Source organism: Carcharodon carcharias, chromosome 4 (assembly GCF_017639515.1).
Source record: "Carcharodon carcharias isolate sCarCar2 chromosome 4, sCarCar2.pri, whole genome shotgun sequence".
Lineage (NCBI taxonomy): Eukaryota > Metazoa > Chordata > Chondrichthyes > Lamniformes > Lamnidae > Carcharodon > Carcharodon carcharias.
The window spans coordinates 23,284,590-23,300,577 of NC_054470.1; the positions used below are offsets into that span (position 1 = coordinate 23,284,590).

Consider the following 15,988-nt stretch of genomic DNA (forward strand, 5'->3'; position numbering starts at 1 on the left):
TGTCTCTGCCTGTAATGGGCCTACATTTGCCTTTATGAATCTTTTTCTTTTTACATACATGTAGAAACTTTTACAGTCTGTTTTTATGTTTCTCATTAGTTTACTTTCAGGCTCTCTTTTCTCTTTCTTTATCAGTTTCTTGGTCCTCCTTTGCTGAATTCTAAAATGCTCCCAATACTCAGGCTTACTACTTTTTTGGCAACTTTAAAAGCCTCTTCTTTTTCATCCAATACAATCTTTAACTTCTCTTGTTAGCCTCAGTTAGATCACCTTTGTTCTGGCTTTATGTGCCTTGTGTTAATTTTTTAAATGCTAGCCATTGCCAGTCTACCATCTTACATATTGTATTCCCAGTCTACCACGGCCAATTTGCCCCTCATGCCTTCGTAATTTCCTTTGTTTAGATTTAAGACCCTAGTTTCAGATTGAACTGCATCACTTTCAAGCTTAATGTAAAATTCTATCATATTATGGTCACACTTCCCTAGAGGCCAATTTACAACAAAATTACTAATTAACTCTTTCTCATTGTACATTAATATATCTAAACTATCAACATCTGGGGGTTACCATTGACCAGAAACTGAACTGGACCAGCCAAGTAAACACTGTGGCTGCAAGCAGGTCAGAGGCTAGGAATTCTGTGGAGAGTAACTCACTTCCTGATTCCCCAAAGCCTGTCCACCATCTACAAGGCACAAGTCAGGAGTGTGATGGAATACTCCCCATTTGCCTGGATGAGCACAGCTCCAACACCGTTCAAGAAGCTTGACATCATTCAGGACAAAGCAGCCCTCTTGAATAGTACCCCATCCACCACCTTAAACATTCATTCACTCCGCCACCAAGGCGTAATGGCAGCAGTATGTACCATCCATAAGTTGCACTGTGGCATGTCACCAAGGCTCCTTTGACAGCTCTTTCAACTTTCCAAACCTGTGACCTCCACCACCTAGAAGGACAAGGGCAGCTGCTGCATGGAACACCATCAGCTGCGTGGGAACACCACCACCTGCAAGTTCCTCTCCAAGACACACACCACACTGACTTGGAACTGTAGCACAGTTCCTTCACTGTCGCTGGGTCAAAATCCAGGAATTCTCATCCTAAGAGCACTGTGGGTGTTCCTATACCACATGGACTGCAGTGGTTCAGGAAGGTCACCACTACTTTCTCAAGGGTAATTAGGGATGGGCAATAAGTGCTGGCCTGGCTAGTGATGCCCACATCCCATGAATGAGTTTAAAAAAAACAATCTCTAGTTAGTTCCTCAACATACTGTTCTAGAAAACCAATCATATACATTCCAGGAATTCTGTAGCATTAGTGCCAACTAGGTTTTCCAAGTCTATATTAGATTGAAGACCCCAGGGATACTTATCATCCTTGTTGCATGCACCTCTAATTCCCTGATTTATACTGTGCCCTACAATACCACTACTGTTTGATGGCCCATAAACAACTCTTACCAATGTTTGCTGTCGCTTGTTGTTTCTTAGCTCTATCCAAAGTGATTCAACATATTGATCTTCTGATCTAAGTCCCCTTGTGCTAATGTACTGATTTCATCCTTTGTCAACAATGCTATCCCAACTCCTTTTCCATTTTGCCTATCCTTCCTAAATGTTGAATCCCCTTGAACATTCTGTTCCCAGCCTTGGTCACCTTACAGCCATGTCTCCAAAATGGCAATTAGTTCATACCAGTTTACTTCCACTTGTGTTGTCAATTCAGCTGCCTTTTTGCAAATGCTGTGAGTGTTCAGAGAGACTGCCTTTAATTCTGTCTTTTTATTATTCTTGCAACTTCTAGCCTTATCTGCTGGCGCACTCTTAATGTTCTGTATCACAGTATGCTCTGTCCCTTCCTGTCACGTTCCGATTATGAATACCCTTATTGTCACCTTGCTGTCTTGTTTTGTGCCTCCCTATTTAATGATTTTTCACATCTTTCCTTACCTGATACCTCACCCCCACTATTTAATTTAAAGTCTTCTCTACAACTACTACTATTATTAAAATTATTACCAGTATTAAAATTATTCAAGTTATGAAGGATAAATGAGAAAAATACTCACCAAACAATCAACTACCTGTTTTCCTGTAATGTCACACTTTGATTTTTTTCAGAATGTGGTCAGTCCACACTGGAGCCACTGATTGGATAGCTCTTTTAGGTGCTGCTGCCTATCTTTGGGTTCCCCTCTCTCACCCTTTTAGGTGCTGCTGTCTGTCTTCGGGTCCTCCTCTCTTCTGCTCTTGGAATGAATGAATGAGGAATGAATACAAGGGAGTAGAAGTCATGCTTCAGCTATACAAAGCCCTGGTTAGACCACATGTGGAGCACTGTGAGCGTTACACTGTTATGATATGATATACATGTACCTTTAAGGGGGTGTATCTTAGATGTCTGTCAATTACTACCACCTTGACAGGATGTGATGTATTAGTCTGCAAGCAGCAGCAGTTGAGATCAGATATACTATCCATAGCCTCCCAGTTAACTCTATTTGTATATAGTTTTATCTTCAAATAAAGAACTCCTATTACTGTTTTACCAATCCTTGCATGATTGGTATGTTTACATTGAAGAGAAGGATGTAACATGGCAGCAGCGTGGGTTTAAATGACTGGCTGAGAACTATACAAACCTCAACACTTCACACGCAGCAAGAAGTGGAGTGAAAATGAAACAACTATCAAGCCTCACTATGTACAAGTGATTCTCCAGCTCTGTATGAATCTTACACACCATCCCTTTGTTCTGGAACATGGCACCTTGTAGCCAGCAGACACCATATCCCGATAAGATTGCTCCGATTTGGGAGAGCATAATCCGTATAAACTCTAACTGTTATGAAGTTTAATCAGGAACAGAAATTAAATAGCTGACTATGGAAAGTCTAACTTTAAGCAGAGTTCACGTCCACTACTGCTTACTGTCCCTACAGGAGGTCAGGGGAAGTTAAAGTACTGCAGGCTCGTCTGGGAAGAAGTAGCCCACCCAGTGCTGAACAGCTAGAAGAAGCCAGGAAAGTTTTTTTCCAGTTAATTTTATTTTTGAAGTCTGTAGTACAAATTTGCGCTTGTGGGTGGACCTTGGAAAGAAGAAACAGAGCTCAACAGCGCCACTAATGCAGCCAAGCAGTAACCTATGACCAGCTAAGGCATGGCTGCTAAAGGTAATGCTACTCTGAGCTAAATTAAGCATAGAAAAGCTGTAAAAGAAAACTTGAAAAGCTGCCAATGGTTTCAGATAGCATTAAAGCTACAAGATGACCACATTATTTCCAACACATAATTGGAAGGCAGCAGACCTCCTATCTGAGTTTACTTTGTTCTGACAGCACACAAGCTGTGTTTTCTGGACCTTAATATTTCCGAACATAAAAGTTAAAATTGCTATAGGCAACAAAGGCCTCCACAGACCGAACACATCAGGTCTGTCTGATGACCGTCTTAAGAATCTAGATAAAATATGGTCAACACTCGATGATCAGTTATGAGCGAAGCTCAACTTCTGAATACACCATCTGGAATTTGTCTTTTAGGCAACAACCAACAGAAACCATTGCTCAATTTATCAGTAGATATAGAGACAAGGGGCATGCTTGTGACATCATGGCAGCGGAGCTAGCCAACAGATTAATCTAGCTTGTAATAGCATCTACTCTCATGGAAGGGTTCCAAAAAGATCTTCTGGGCCAACCCAAAGGTTACAGTGTGGAAGAGCTATTGCAAACTGGATGCAAGTACAAAGCCATACTGCTGGGTAAACAGAGCCTACAGGCTATGCATAATTCATCCACCACTGCTACGATAGCTAATGCAGGCAAGCCTAGAAAGCAATGCGGGGTTTGCAGTCTCATACATACACGCAGAAAATGCCCAGCTTTTAATGCTGTATACAGGGCATGTGGCACCAGAGGACATTGGAAGCACTAATATAGAAGGCAACAGCCAGAATAAGTGGTTTGACATCACGAGATGCCACAACCAAAAGTCAGACAGGTACAGCATTCCAAACAGCCAAGAGGGTGTACCAAACAGCATCAGAACAAGATCCATGAAATGTCTAGCCAAGCTAAATGTGGTCAGATAATGAGAATGATCGACATATTGACACACAGAGCGAACAGATGCTCAGCATGGTGAACATCAAAGAATGGGTTCGCATAGTCATGCCAACAGAAGCCTTTGCCATTATCCAGATTATATTTCCACAGATACAGCGTCAGCATAACCTATATGCAAAACTGGATAGCTGTGCTGGTGCAAACATGCTTCCACTTTGTACACTGAAATATGTGTATCCACAGAAGTGGCAAGTGATAATTCAATCAACTCTGCCAAACTCACTGTGTACAATGGCTTTGAGATTCCATCCTTGGGATCCATTACACTTTAATGTCACTACCAAAACTCACCGCATTACCCCAGATCCAATTGAATGGCTGAATATATGGTTCAAACTGTAAAATCCTTAATCATGAAATGCTGTCAAACAAAACACGATTTGCGCATGGTCATGTTGCATTTTAAAGTGACACCACTCAATGCGACCATTCCCTTACTTGCGAATTATTAGTTGACAGACAAGTTTGGACAGCCCTCCCCAGTCATCACTCATTGATATTCACAGGAGTGTGTGATGCATTAATTTAAAAACAGGAGAAGATGAGAGATGCCTATGACTGGCATACATGTAATGAATTATCCCACCTGAACATTGGACAAAATGTTCGAGTTCAGCATTCAACTGATGGCACATGGAATCCAGCAAAAATCATCAGTATATGCCCAGAATCCAGATCATATCAAACACACACACCAAGTGGCATGATCGTGCGATGAAACAAATGTCAAATCAGAACAATACCACGACCAGAAATATCAAATATCCTATTGCGACTAGAACACAGTCTAAGACACAAAACAAACAAAACATCCCTAACCAGCATTCTGAAAACGTACAGCAGCCTCAAACAAAGGTCACTGTAACTAAGGCTAGATGGATAAGCACACTGCCAATATGTTTCAGAGACTTGTAAATTTATTGCTCTGTGTTAAAGCACGTTCAGACACAATGTTTTCTTTTGCTGTCATGTAAATAGTTTGATTGTTCAAAGGTAAACTTTTTAGAAAAAAGGGGGATGTTGTGATATAAGGTACCTGCCTTTAAAAGGCTGTATCTTAAACTGCTGTCAATCACCACCACCTCGACCGGATGTGATGTAACTCTTTCGAGTACAAACCCGTTTCCATCTGTTTCAGATGAAGTTACATTGTTTCATAGTTTGCCATTGTGAGATTTGAACTCTTGATGTCTGTTACAGTACTTGTAACTCTTTTGAGTACAAACACTTTCCCATCTGTTCCTATTCAGATGAAGTTACATTGTTTCATAGTTTGCCTTTGTGAGATTTGAACTTATGATCTTGGGGTTACAAACCCAGTACCATAACCACTTGGCTATTTAGGCCAAGCAAATGTGATTTCCGTGGTTTAGCATCTCTTTCTTTTGTAACTCTTTCGAGTACAAACCCGTTTCCATCTGTTTCAGATGAAGTTACATTGTTTCATAGTTTGCCATTGTGAGATTTGAACTCTTGATAATCTTTTAAATGAAAACCAAATCAACAAAATTGGGATAAATCAGGCACAGCCCCTAATTCAGGTCAGCTGTAAAACCAAGAACAAAGTTTAAAGGAAACTTACAAACTTTAAATCAAAATGTGATTAAAGGGGTCAACAAAACACCCCAGTCCCCGCGGTGCCAACCGAGCACGGAAGGCCTCGAGAGTGTCGGCAGACACCGCGTGCTCCTTCTCCAGGGACATCCGGCAGCGAACGTAGCCGCGGAAGAGGGACAAACAATCGGGCGGGACTCCCCCGTCGATCGCCCGCTGCCTGGACCTGTTAATGGCCAACTTGGCCAGGCCCAGGAGCAGGTTCACGAGGAGGTCCTCCTCCTTCCCGACCCCCTTCCGCACCGGGTGCCCATAGATCAGGAGCGTGGGGCTGAAGTGCAAACAAAACATCAATAAAAGATTTTTCAAATAACTAAAAAGGGAGTGCAGTCTACAACACCCTACGTATACATGGTCCACGGACTCCACAAGACCGCAAAAAGGGCACGTGTCCTGAGAGTCCGTGAACCTATGCATCCTCTTATTATAGGGGACTGCTGCATGCAACACCCTCCAACCGAGGTCCCCGATAGAAAGGGGGAGGACACCTCCGTAGAGGGCCTCCCATCGGGGGCCTCCGCCGCCGGATGGCAACAAGGCACGCCAGGGCGTGTCCGGGCGACGGACAAGGGCGAGAAAATGGAAGGTGTGCAGCAGCAGTCCGTACAAAAAGCCCCTCTTTGCCATGCCAAAAGGCGCGGAGGGCATGTCCCTGAGGCGGCTCATATTGCAGGGCACTAGCACCCGAGGGAGGGTTCGGGGCCAATGTGGAATTCTGTCCGAACAGGGGAAGGATGTAACTCTTTCGAGTACAAACCTGTTTCAGATGAAGTTACATTGTTTCATAGTTTGGCATTGTGAGATTTGAACTCCTGATACTCTTTTGAGTAAACCTGTTTCCATCTGTTTCAGATGAAGTTACATTGTTTCATAGTTTGCCATTGTGAGATTTGAACTCTTGATCTTGGGGTTACAAACCCAGTACCATAACCACTTGGCTATTTAAGCCAAGCAAAATTACATTGTTTCATAATTTGCTATGGTGAGATTTGAACTCTTGATTTTGGGGTTACAAGCCCAGTACCATAACCACTTGGCTATTTAGGCCAACCCCTGGATGTGATGTAGGTACACCTAAATGCTATTATCTGCACTAATGAAGCCTTTTATCACTTTAATCACTTCAATTAGATCGCTGGATTGGATTCAATTTTCTAAGCTCAAATGAGTAAAACCCAACTTAAGCAGTAAAACCTGGGATCATTTTTACATCCTGCTGGAACGTAGTGCCCAGGCTGAATGCAATGTTCCAGATGGGCCCTGATCAAAACTTTGAATAACTGAAGCACCACTTCCTTCCCGTTAGATAAAGAAGCGAGCTCCAGGTTTGCTTTTTCAGTTAATGACAACAAGTTACATGATAACCAGCTGACAACTCAATGTTCATATTCTTCCAGTCTTCTGGGTGCTACCAGTTATGCAGAAACATAATGACACAGCCCACCTGACGAAGTATTTGGATGCGAAAAGTGAGAGAACTCAGACTTTGTTCTCTGAGCAATGATCTGTTTTCAAAACGCTAGCATTTAGAATCCTTCTCTAACCGAAATATAGATGCACCTGATACATTCTCTGTCTTGCAGCAGCACGCCAGGTTGGCAGGATTATAAAGGCTATCCGCCAAAGTCAAATGTACAGCGATATTGTCAGGACTCCCTTGATGCATTGTCTTCGGTATTATCCAACTCTAGGTGCATAATCTGCTCAAGCTCCAAATGTGCAGACGAGGTAATGAGTTGGTGTTGGAAGCCCCGGGAAGATTTTTTTTCCTCTGAATTCCACGCTGATGTGCTCCTTTTCTACTACTAAATTCAAATAACCACGTGTGACATTATTTCATTAATAACTGCATTTGTAACGCAAGGCTATCATCTAGTCCCGCTTTTTTTGTTTTCTTAAAGCCAAGCTTGATAGTGCACATGTGGAACCGCCTGAATATCAACCATACCGTGGCATAACTATGTTACCCATTATGGGGTATGCAAAGTAGAATCAGAATTAGATTGTAATAATGCTACATTGTAGCCAGATAGATGCAAAATCAGATTGGGATTGATTCTAGATTTGGTTAGTTTGGAAAGGTTATTCTGCACCTAAGATCTGAAATTTGTTCAATTTACAATTTTCTTCTTCTTAAATGTGCAGTATAAACAGGGTGTTTTTCTGACTTTATATCATCAGTGTAGAAACAACAACAATTTTATCTCTTAACTAATGGAACACTGTAGCTGATTTAGATCATTGTAGAGCCTTGAATATTGCTATGTGACTCAGCAATAAACTTGCTGCTAGTGAGATTGCATTAGAACGGTTTGGGGGAAATGATTCACCATCTCTCTAGTTTAAAATTCACTTTGGTGCAAGAGAAAAAAAATGCCAACTAAGTTAACGGAGAAATTTTTAACTTAATGGGACAGTTACAGCTCTATGCAACAAAGCTACATTGGCCCGGACGCTCTCCTGTTCAACTTGTTTACTCCTTTGTCTGTGATGAGGATATGGACCGACCCTGTGTGGTGATGGGGTGTTATAATTGCCCTCAGCACCTCCTGGATAAAGGAGAGGGATAAATATCAGCAATGGTAGGCCTTTCTTCGAAAGAACACATTTGTTGACATGATTGAGCTCAGCTGTGGTGCCTTGTTACCTTTTCCCCTGCCCAGTGACTGACCAGATTGTCAACATTCACTGGAACCACTTGAGTGGGATCCTGCAGGGCTGTTGGCACCTGTGAAAATTGTCTCCCACGATTGAGGTTTTGAGAAAAGGGAAAGAAATTGGAAGGAGGGCAAAAAGATGTGTTTAAAACCTGTTGGTAAATGAGCAAAGTATAGATCTCATGTGAAAGTGTGCATGTGCTGCAAAACTGTGGGAATCATTCTGACTCAAGACAAAGTCAACTGTTAACACCCTGGGTTTTAAGATAAGGTTGTTTACTATTATCCAAACAGCTGTCTTTGGGTGAGGTGTTCAGACAAAACTGTAATGGTTTCCTGGGCACCCGGTGATGATAAAAAGTAAAATTTGGAGAGTCAGTGGTGCTTCAAGTTCCTCCTTCCATATGCTATGATCACCATATTTTCTAGAAATTTTTCTAATGCCTTCATGAAGGATTGTGAGGAATCAATCACCATGAACACACATTTTTATCCTTGACTGTTTTGTGAGTGAGAGACAATTTGAAAAGGAGGTTCTTTGAGATTTGATTCTTTTTAGTGCTGACCCTGACCTAAGTAGGATTTCCTTCATTATGATTTGGCTCTTTGCTGCATTCAGTGACAGTTCCTTAGGGTACGGCATTAGGCCCAACCATCTTCAGCTGCTTCATCAATGTCCTTCCTTTCAGCATAAGGTCAGAAGTGGAGATTTTCACTGATGGTTGCACAATATTCAGCACCATTCACGACTCCTCAGATAATGAAGCGGCGCATGTCCAAATGCAGCAAGACCTGGACAATATCTAGGCTTGGGTTGACAAGTAGCAAGTAACATTCGTGGCACACAAGTGCCAGGCAATGACCATCTCCAACAAGAGAGAATCCAACCATCGCCCCTTGATATTTGATGGCATTACTATCACTGAATAGCCCCCACTATCAACATTCTGGGGTTACCATTGACCAGAAACTGAACTGGACTAGCCATATAAATACTGTGGCTACAAGAGCAGGTCAGAGGCTTGGAGTCCTGCGACGATTAACTCACCTGACCTCCAAAGCCTGTCCACTCTCTACAAGGCACAAGTCAGGAGTATGGTGGAATACTCCCCACTTGCCTGGATGAGTGCAGCTCCCACAACACACAAGAAGTTTGACACCGTCCAGGACAAAGCAGCCCGCTTGATTGGCACCACATCCACAAACATTCACGCCCTCCACCACTGACACACAGTAGCAGCAGTGTGTACCATTTACAAGATGCACTGCAGAAATTGACCAAGGCTCCTTCGACAGCACCTTCCAAATCCACAACTACTAACCTCTAGAAGGACAAGGGCAGCAGGCACATGGGAACACCACCACCTGGAAGTTCCCCTCCAAGTCACTGGCCATCCTGACTTGGAAATATATCACCATCCCTTCACTATCACTGGGTCAAAATCCTGGAACTCCCTTTCTAACAGCATTGTGGGTGTACCTACATGACATGAACTGCAGCGGTTCAAGAAGGCAGCTCACCACCACCACCTCAAGGGCAACTAGGGATGAGCAATAAATGCTGACTCAGCCAGTGAGTCCCACATCTCATAAATGAAAAAAAAATTATATTGAACTGTTAGTGTGGCTCCATGGTAGCATCCTTGTCTATCAGTCAGAGGTTGCGGTATGTGCAAGTTCTCCTCCAAGTGGAACTATATCATCATTCCATCACTGTCGCTGGGTCAAAATCCTGGAACTCCCTTCTACAAGCATTTGGGTGTACCTACACCACATGGACTCCAGTGGTCCAAGAAGGCAGCTTACCACCATCTTAAGGGCAATTAGGGATGGGTAATAAATGCTGGCCTAACCAGCATTGCCCACACCTTGTGAAAGAGTGAACAAATATATAAAAATTCCAACTTCATAGGCTTGTATGCTAAACAGCCTATTGAGCAGATATTGGAACTTCTGCTTATGCAGTTTAAGGGCTGAACCGATTTTGATGCCCTCATTGCAATATCTGTTTGTTCTGAGGCAACCAGTGCTGGATGTACGCAGGAAAACCTGGACTACATCCTGTCTGATGGCAAGATTTCTGAACATGGAGCAGAGAGGAGTGCTCCTTCAGACCCTACTTCAAAGAACTCTAGCCACTTGCTGCTGATGTTGCACTGGCCCAATATTCCGTTCCATTTTGCCTGTAGGCTGGTACTTACTGCCTGATGCTTGCTAGCTTGACAATAATAAGACCTGACACCCAATATCAAATGTGCCTCAGGCTTTGTTATTCAGACCCTGCCCCAGTGGGCATGCTCAAATTTCTAGGCCATTGTTTGGACATTATCTAATTTACCATTTATAGAATCTTGGTGCTCACAAATCAACCATACTGTGTTTCCTACATTATAACAGTGGCAACACTTTGAGAGTACTTTGACTGTCAAGCACTCTGGGATGTCCTGGGACTATTAAAGGTATTTTCTAATGGCCAAATCTTTGTTTCTTTTCTGCCTTTCCACCTTTCTCTGATGAGGTGGGCCGATAACATTGTAGGACAGGAGTATTCAACAGTGGTAGTGGGCTGAGTCAGGGGATGCGCATGGTGCAAAGGGGGTCTGCCAAAAATAACTAGATAATGTATGGAATACAAGCCTTGTGCAAAACACCCTCCCGACCATGAATTTTTGCACCCCACGTATGAATGCTATGATCATTTTATTCAGCCAACAGCCAGTAGCAGAGCTTTGTCAGTCATGCAGATGCAAGAAGGATCACAGCTGTAACACATTGCTACACCCTCACCTGAGCATCAATCTGGTGCTAAGCACCAGCAACAAATTCATATTAAGTAAAATAAAAATAAATATATGTTTAATTATAAAACTAATCTGTATACAGAAAAGAAACTTGTATTACAGAGATGCGTGGAATTTTTATAACACAATAGATGGCGGGAGGCCCTTGGAAGAAAAACGGTTGAGGATCCCTTCTGTCGATGGCATTTAAGTGTGAAGGACAGCTTGTGAAGATGCACAAATACCTGCAGGGCATGAATGATTCATGCATTGAATCTTTAGTGGTTTTAAAATTAGAATGGCATGTGTTCCAACTGAGGATATTCTCCTGAAAATCTCAAGTAGGGTGTGTCAACTACTATTCATATCAAGTTTTTAATAGCAATGAGAGCTCTTAGTTACTGGTTGCAATATGTTCAAGTTTTTAATGAGCTCCCAAGTACCTGACACCAGGTTATGATTCAAACTGCTATTGAGCAGTAATGGCATCAATCTTTACTGCAAAACTGAGAGCGAGCCAATGGAGGACTCTTTAATTTTGTCATGCTGGTGAGCTGACCTAACATCCACAGTATGACATTATTTAATAACTCAATTGATATCTAGTAACAAAGCTTTGGGCTGTGTCATGTTGAGAAAGCAAAGAAGTGTAGGGTGGAACATTCCTTTCACTGTTGAGTTGACCTCATTAATGTCAACATTCCAATTTCACCTGAAGAATTGGTTTCTCGTAAATATAAATTGAAAGAAAACTCAGCAAGCTAGCTCCCAGTCTGCATAGTTGGGTTCAACATTTTGTGGGAGCCTGACTTTGAATTTTCCTGTGAAATTTTAAGTCTGAAGTGACACCATACAATAGTTTCTCAAGAACGTTCAGTGGGGTTGTTTGATGTGGCATCTTATGTTTCAGCAGAGGTGTTAACCCTTTTATTTTCAATGGCTCCACTGGGGTAGTGAAGGAGGGAATTTCGTACAAATGCATTAATGTTTATAAACAGCTATCCCAGGGAATATCTGTAATTTCAGGACCAAATTTTCTGGGATCTCTGAATTAGAGTTTAGATTTGCTTCCCTAACTTTCTAAAGAATGACTTTAAATAGACCCTGCCCAACTTCATTTAACTGAACCCGATTGTTGAAACTACGCCACCCTCTACTTTTGGGAGAGGTCACACACTTCAAAGCGCATTCTTCTACCTCAGGATTATGAATTTGTGTCTTCATTGAGTTGAAATTCTTGTTTGTTTTTTTTCCCCTGCACTTTCCTTTATTCTTCAGCCAGCAAAAACAAACAATGCAAAACACTGACCAGTAGTCAGTTTTCCTTGGTTCAGGTATCTTGGATGTGCATTTGAAATATTAAACCCCCCTACATCCTGCATTCACCCTTGTTGAAGTATTGAACTCCCCCCTCCCACTTCATGGAATGGCTTCAGGTGGAGCTGTTTCAGGGTGTGCTCCAGCAGTGACATAGGATGGCTTAATGGAGAGCAAGAGGTAACCTCAGTCGGCAACTATCACACAATCTCACAGTGCAGAAGAGGCCCTTTGGCCCATCAAGTCTGCACCGACACGTGAGAACTCGTGTCTTGCCTGAGGAAGGAGAAACAATTGAAGTATTTTAAATAAATAAGTAAATTTTTTATGTGTATATAGTTTTGTGGTATAAAATTATGGAGTAATTTGAATTAAAGTACTCCTTCCAGACTTCCTTTCCTCCAGATGTTCTTCCCCCTTTAATCACTATTGCGCCATTTGTGGAAATACTGTAGATGCATGCAATTATGCTAAGGTTATCTTTAACCTGTTGAAATTTCATTAGGTGTTCGCATGCTGGACGGTGATGTCACAGATATGGTGGAAGCAAAGTCTCTCAGTCTGAACCCTAAGCACATTGACATCTACAGTGCCAGCTGGGGACCAGATGATGATGGAAAAACTGTGGATGGCCCAGCATCCCTTGCAATACGGGCCTTTGAGAATGGCATCAGACAAGTAAGCCTGAGGAACTTATGTAGAATTGTTTGGTTGCTTGTCTGGCTTGCAGCATCGCTGTATTCCTTTATTAATGCCCCCCCCCCTCCCCCATCTCAGAGTTTTGTGGCTGTGTGGTGAAGCTTGGCATGAGGCCAGTGCTTTGATGGACATTAATGATCAGATGTTGTATGGTTGAGCTGCTGGGGTGTGCTCAGCATGGTGCCCCTCACGCTTTATCACCCAGTTTCATCTTTTTTGCTTGACTGCTTTTACTGGTTTTCAAGGTAGAATCAGTTTGTAAGTGGCACAGACGTGTTTTCACAATGAGGAGACTGGAAAGGGGAGGTGACTCTGAAATTTTCTCATATTTTCATTCCAAAACAATTTGCTCGTTCCGATAGCTTTTTTTAATGTGAGGAGGTGTGGTTGGCCCATGAAGCTCTATAAACTGTTCAAATGCAACTGACGATTTAATCCTTTTTCATGAGCACTTCATTGTGTTCGTGCACTATGAAGGGTAGGAGTTTTGAATGAAATTTAAGCTTAGGATATGGGTTCACACCCAAGATTTCTCTATGTAGTGAATATTCATTCTCAGCTGGATCTTTGAGTTCGGGGGTGGTGGCGGTGGTACAAAGCAAAACTATCCAGAGAACTTTCCCATGGGAAAGGAAAACCATTGTTGATCAATCCGTACTGCTTTTGTAAATCTCTCAGAAGCTGATCGCAGATTAAGATAGTAAAATGATTGTTTATATTCTAGTGGATCATCAATTGGGCATATTAAATTTCACTAAACTTAACGAGTGACAAATTATTTTGTATAGTCAGGAATCGTAGAATAGTTATAATGTTGCTGGGTTAATAATTCAGAAGTCTGTACTGCTACGGAGACATGAGTTCAAATCCACCACAACAGCAATTTAAATTCAACCAATTAATAAAATCTAAAATAAAAAAACTATTCCCAGCAATAATGAAACTACTGGATTGTTGTAACAACTCATCTATTTCTCTAATATTCTTTATTATGTGTCAGTTGTGACTCAGTAGCTAGCACTCTCATCTTGGAGTCACAACTTTTCAGGTTCAATCCCATTCCAGGATTTGAGCACAAAAATCAAGGGTGCACTGCACTGTCAGAGATGCCATCTTTCAAATGAGATATTAAACTTCGGCCCCATTTGCTTGCCCAAGTGGATGTTTCCCTACACTATTTTGAAGAAGAGCAGGGGAGTTTATCCAAGGTGGCCTGGCCAATATTTATACCCCAATTGCAAACATGAAAACAGGTTATCTGGCTGTTAACATATTGCTATTTTTAGGAGTTTTCTGTGCATATATTGACTGTCAGGTTTATGTCTGGTGGCCATGAAAAGCTATGCTCTATATAAATGCAAGTCTTTTTCTTAATGTTCTATCCTTCAAAGTATTATGAATTTAGTGAAGAACAATGGCCTGGATCTTCTGAGCAGCGGCATAAATTGTCGGATTGCCACTATGCTCAAGTTCTCCCGACTCAGCGCTGCAGTGCTTTCCTAATGGGGTCTTCAGAGCCCGGTATCCACAGAAATGCACAGTGCGGCATCCATCAGAGAACTCTGTTGGAGCAAAGCAGAGTCGGAATGAAGTGGACACAGCCCCTTTTTACGGCATTAGTTGCTGTATGGTAAGTTTAAAGGTCCAGTTTGAATGTAGTGAGCAGATGAGGTGGGTGATCTGGGTAAGTGGTCAAGGTGGGTGGAGTCTAGTCAGGAGTGGGGTGGTCGGGAGGGTGGTTGAGTTGGAAAGTAGCCGGGTAGTAGTTGGGTTGGAGGGTTTAGTCAGGGGGATCGGGGGGCTAGTCAGGGGGTCAGGTGGGCTAACTGGTGGGGGTGTTCAGTCATGGAATTGCCCAGGTATTAGGCTTTGGTTTTAATCTGTCTAACATTTTCTGGGTAACAACCCAGGTAAGTATTATGGAACTGTCCGAGGTCTCCAACTCTGAAACTGACTTCGCAGAAGGTCCCTGGGGCAAGGGAATTGCCCATCAGAAGTTGAAACTTCCCGGGCAATTCCCACATAGGTCTGCTCGTCAGGAATTCCACCGGGTCCTGACGTGCATCTTCAGCCATATGTTCGGTCTCCGACAATCTGGATACCGGAAGATTTGGCCCATTATTTTGAAGCTTGGAGCTTGGGCCATTGGTAGCAGTTCCCAATTTCAATTTTCAATCTGACGGTGGATCTTGTATTGAACGAACCTCTTCACTCCTGAAGCATTATTCCTCGGTGATTGATATCCGTTTTGGATTTTATTTAAAGGATACAATTATGGGTGTTAAAGATGTCAGTTGTTGCTGAATGGTAGCACTCTGAGTCAGAAGGTTGTGGGTTTAGGCTGACACTTCTGAGGTATTGAAAGAGAGTCAGAACGCCATCTTTCGGATGAGGAGTAAACAGAGGCCCTGTGTGTCCCCTCAGGTTAATGCAAAAGGTGTTATGGAATTATTTGAAAGAATAAGGGAATTCTCCCTAATGTACTGGCCTGTATTTATCCTTTAATTAACATTACTGGTACATTGCACTTAAGCAGAACTTTGCAGGATGAAAATTGACTACTGTATTTCCTATATTACAACAGTGACTACACTTCAAAAAGCATTTCATTCTCTATAAAGTGCTTTGAAGTACCTTGAGGTTGTGAAAAGCACGATATGAATGCAGATTTGTTATTTATTTAAGAAATTTCAGGATCTTGGATGAAAGAAGCTCATGTTTCCATTTCTTCCTTATTTTGTAGTTCAATTTGTATGATATGAATTAAATGTAATATTTTGATATTC

At 42.2% G+C, this 15,988-nt stretch overlaps 1 protein-coding gene across 3 annotated transcripts in view; it reads left to right on the forward strand.

Annotated features, from left to right (window-relative positions):
- The window catches only part of pcsk5b (proprotein convertase subtilisin/kexin type 5b), a 458,035-nt gene that overhangs the window by 113,102 nt on the left and 328,945 nt on the right, over positions 1–15,988 (forward strand). For all 3 annotated transcript variants that reach the window (XM_041185989.1, XM_041185987.1, XM_041185988.1), the window contains exon 7: positions 13,009–13,181. In XM_041185989.1, the coding sequence (XP_041041923.1) occupies positions 13,009–13,181 (173 nt within the window). The remainder of the gene's footprint in view (positions 1–13,008; positions 13,182–15,988) is intronic.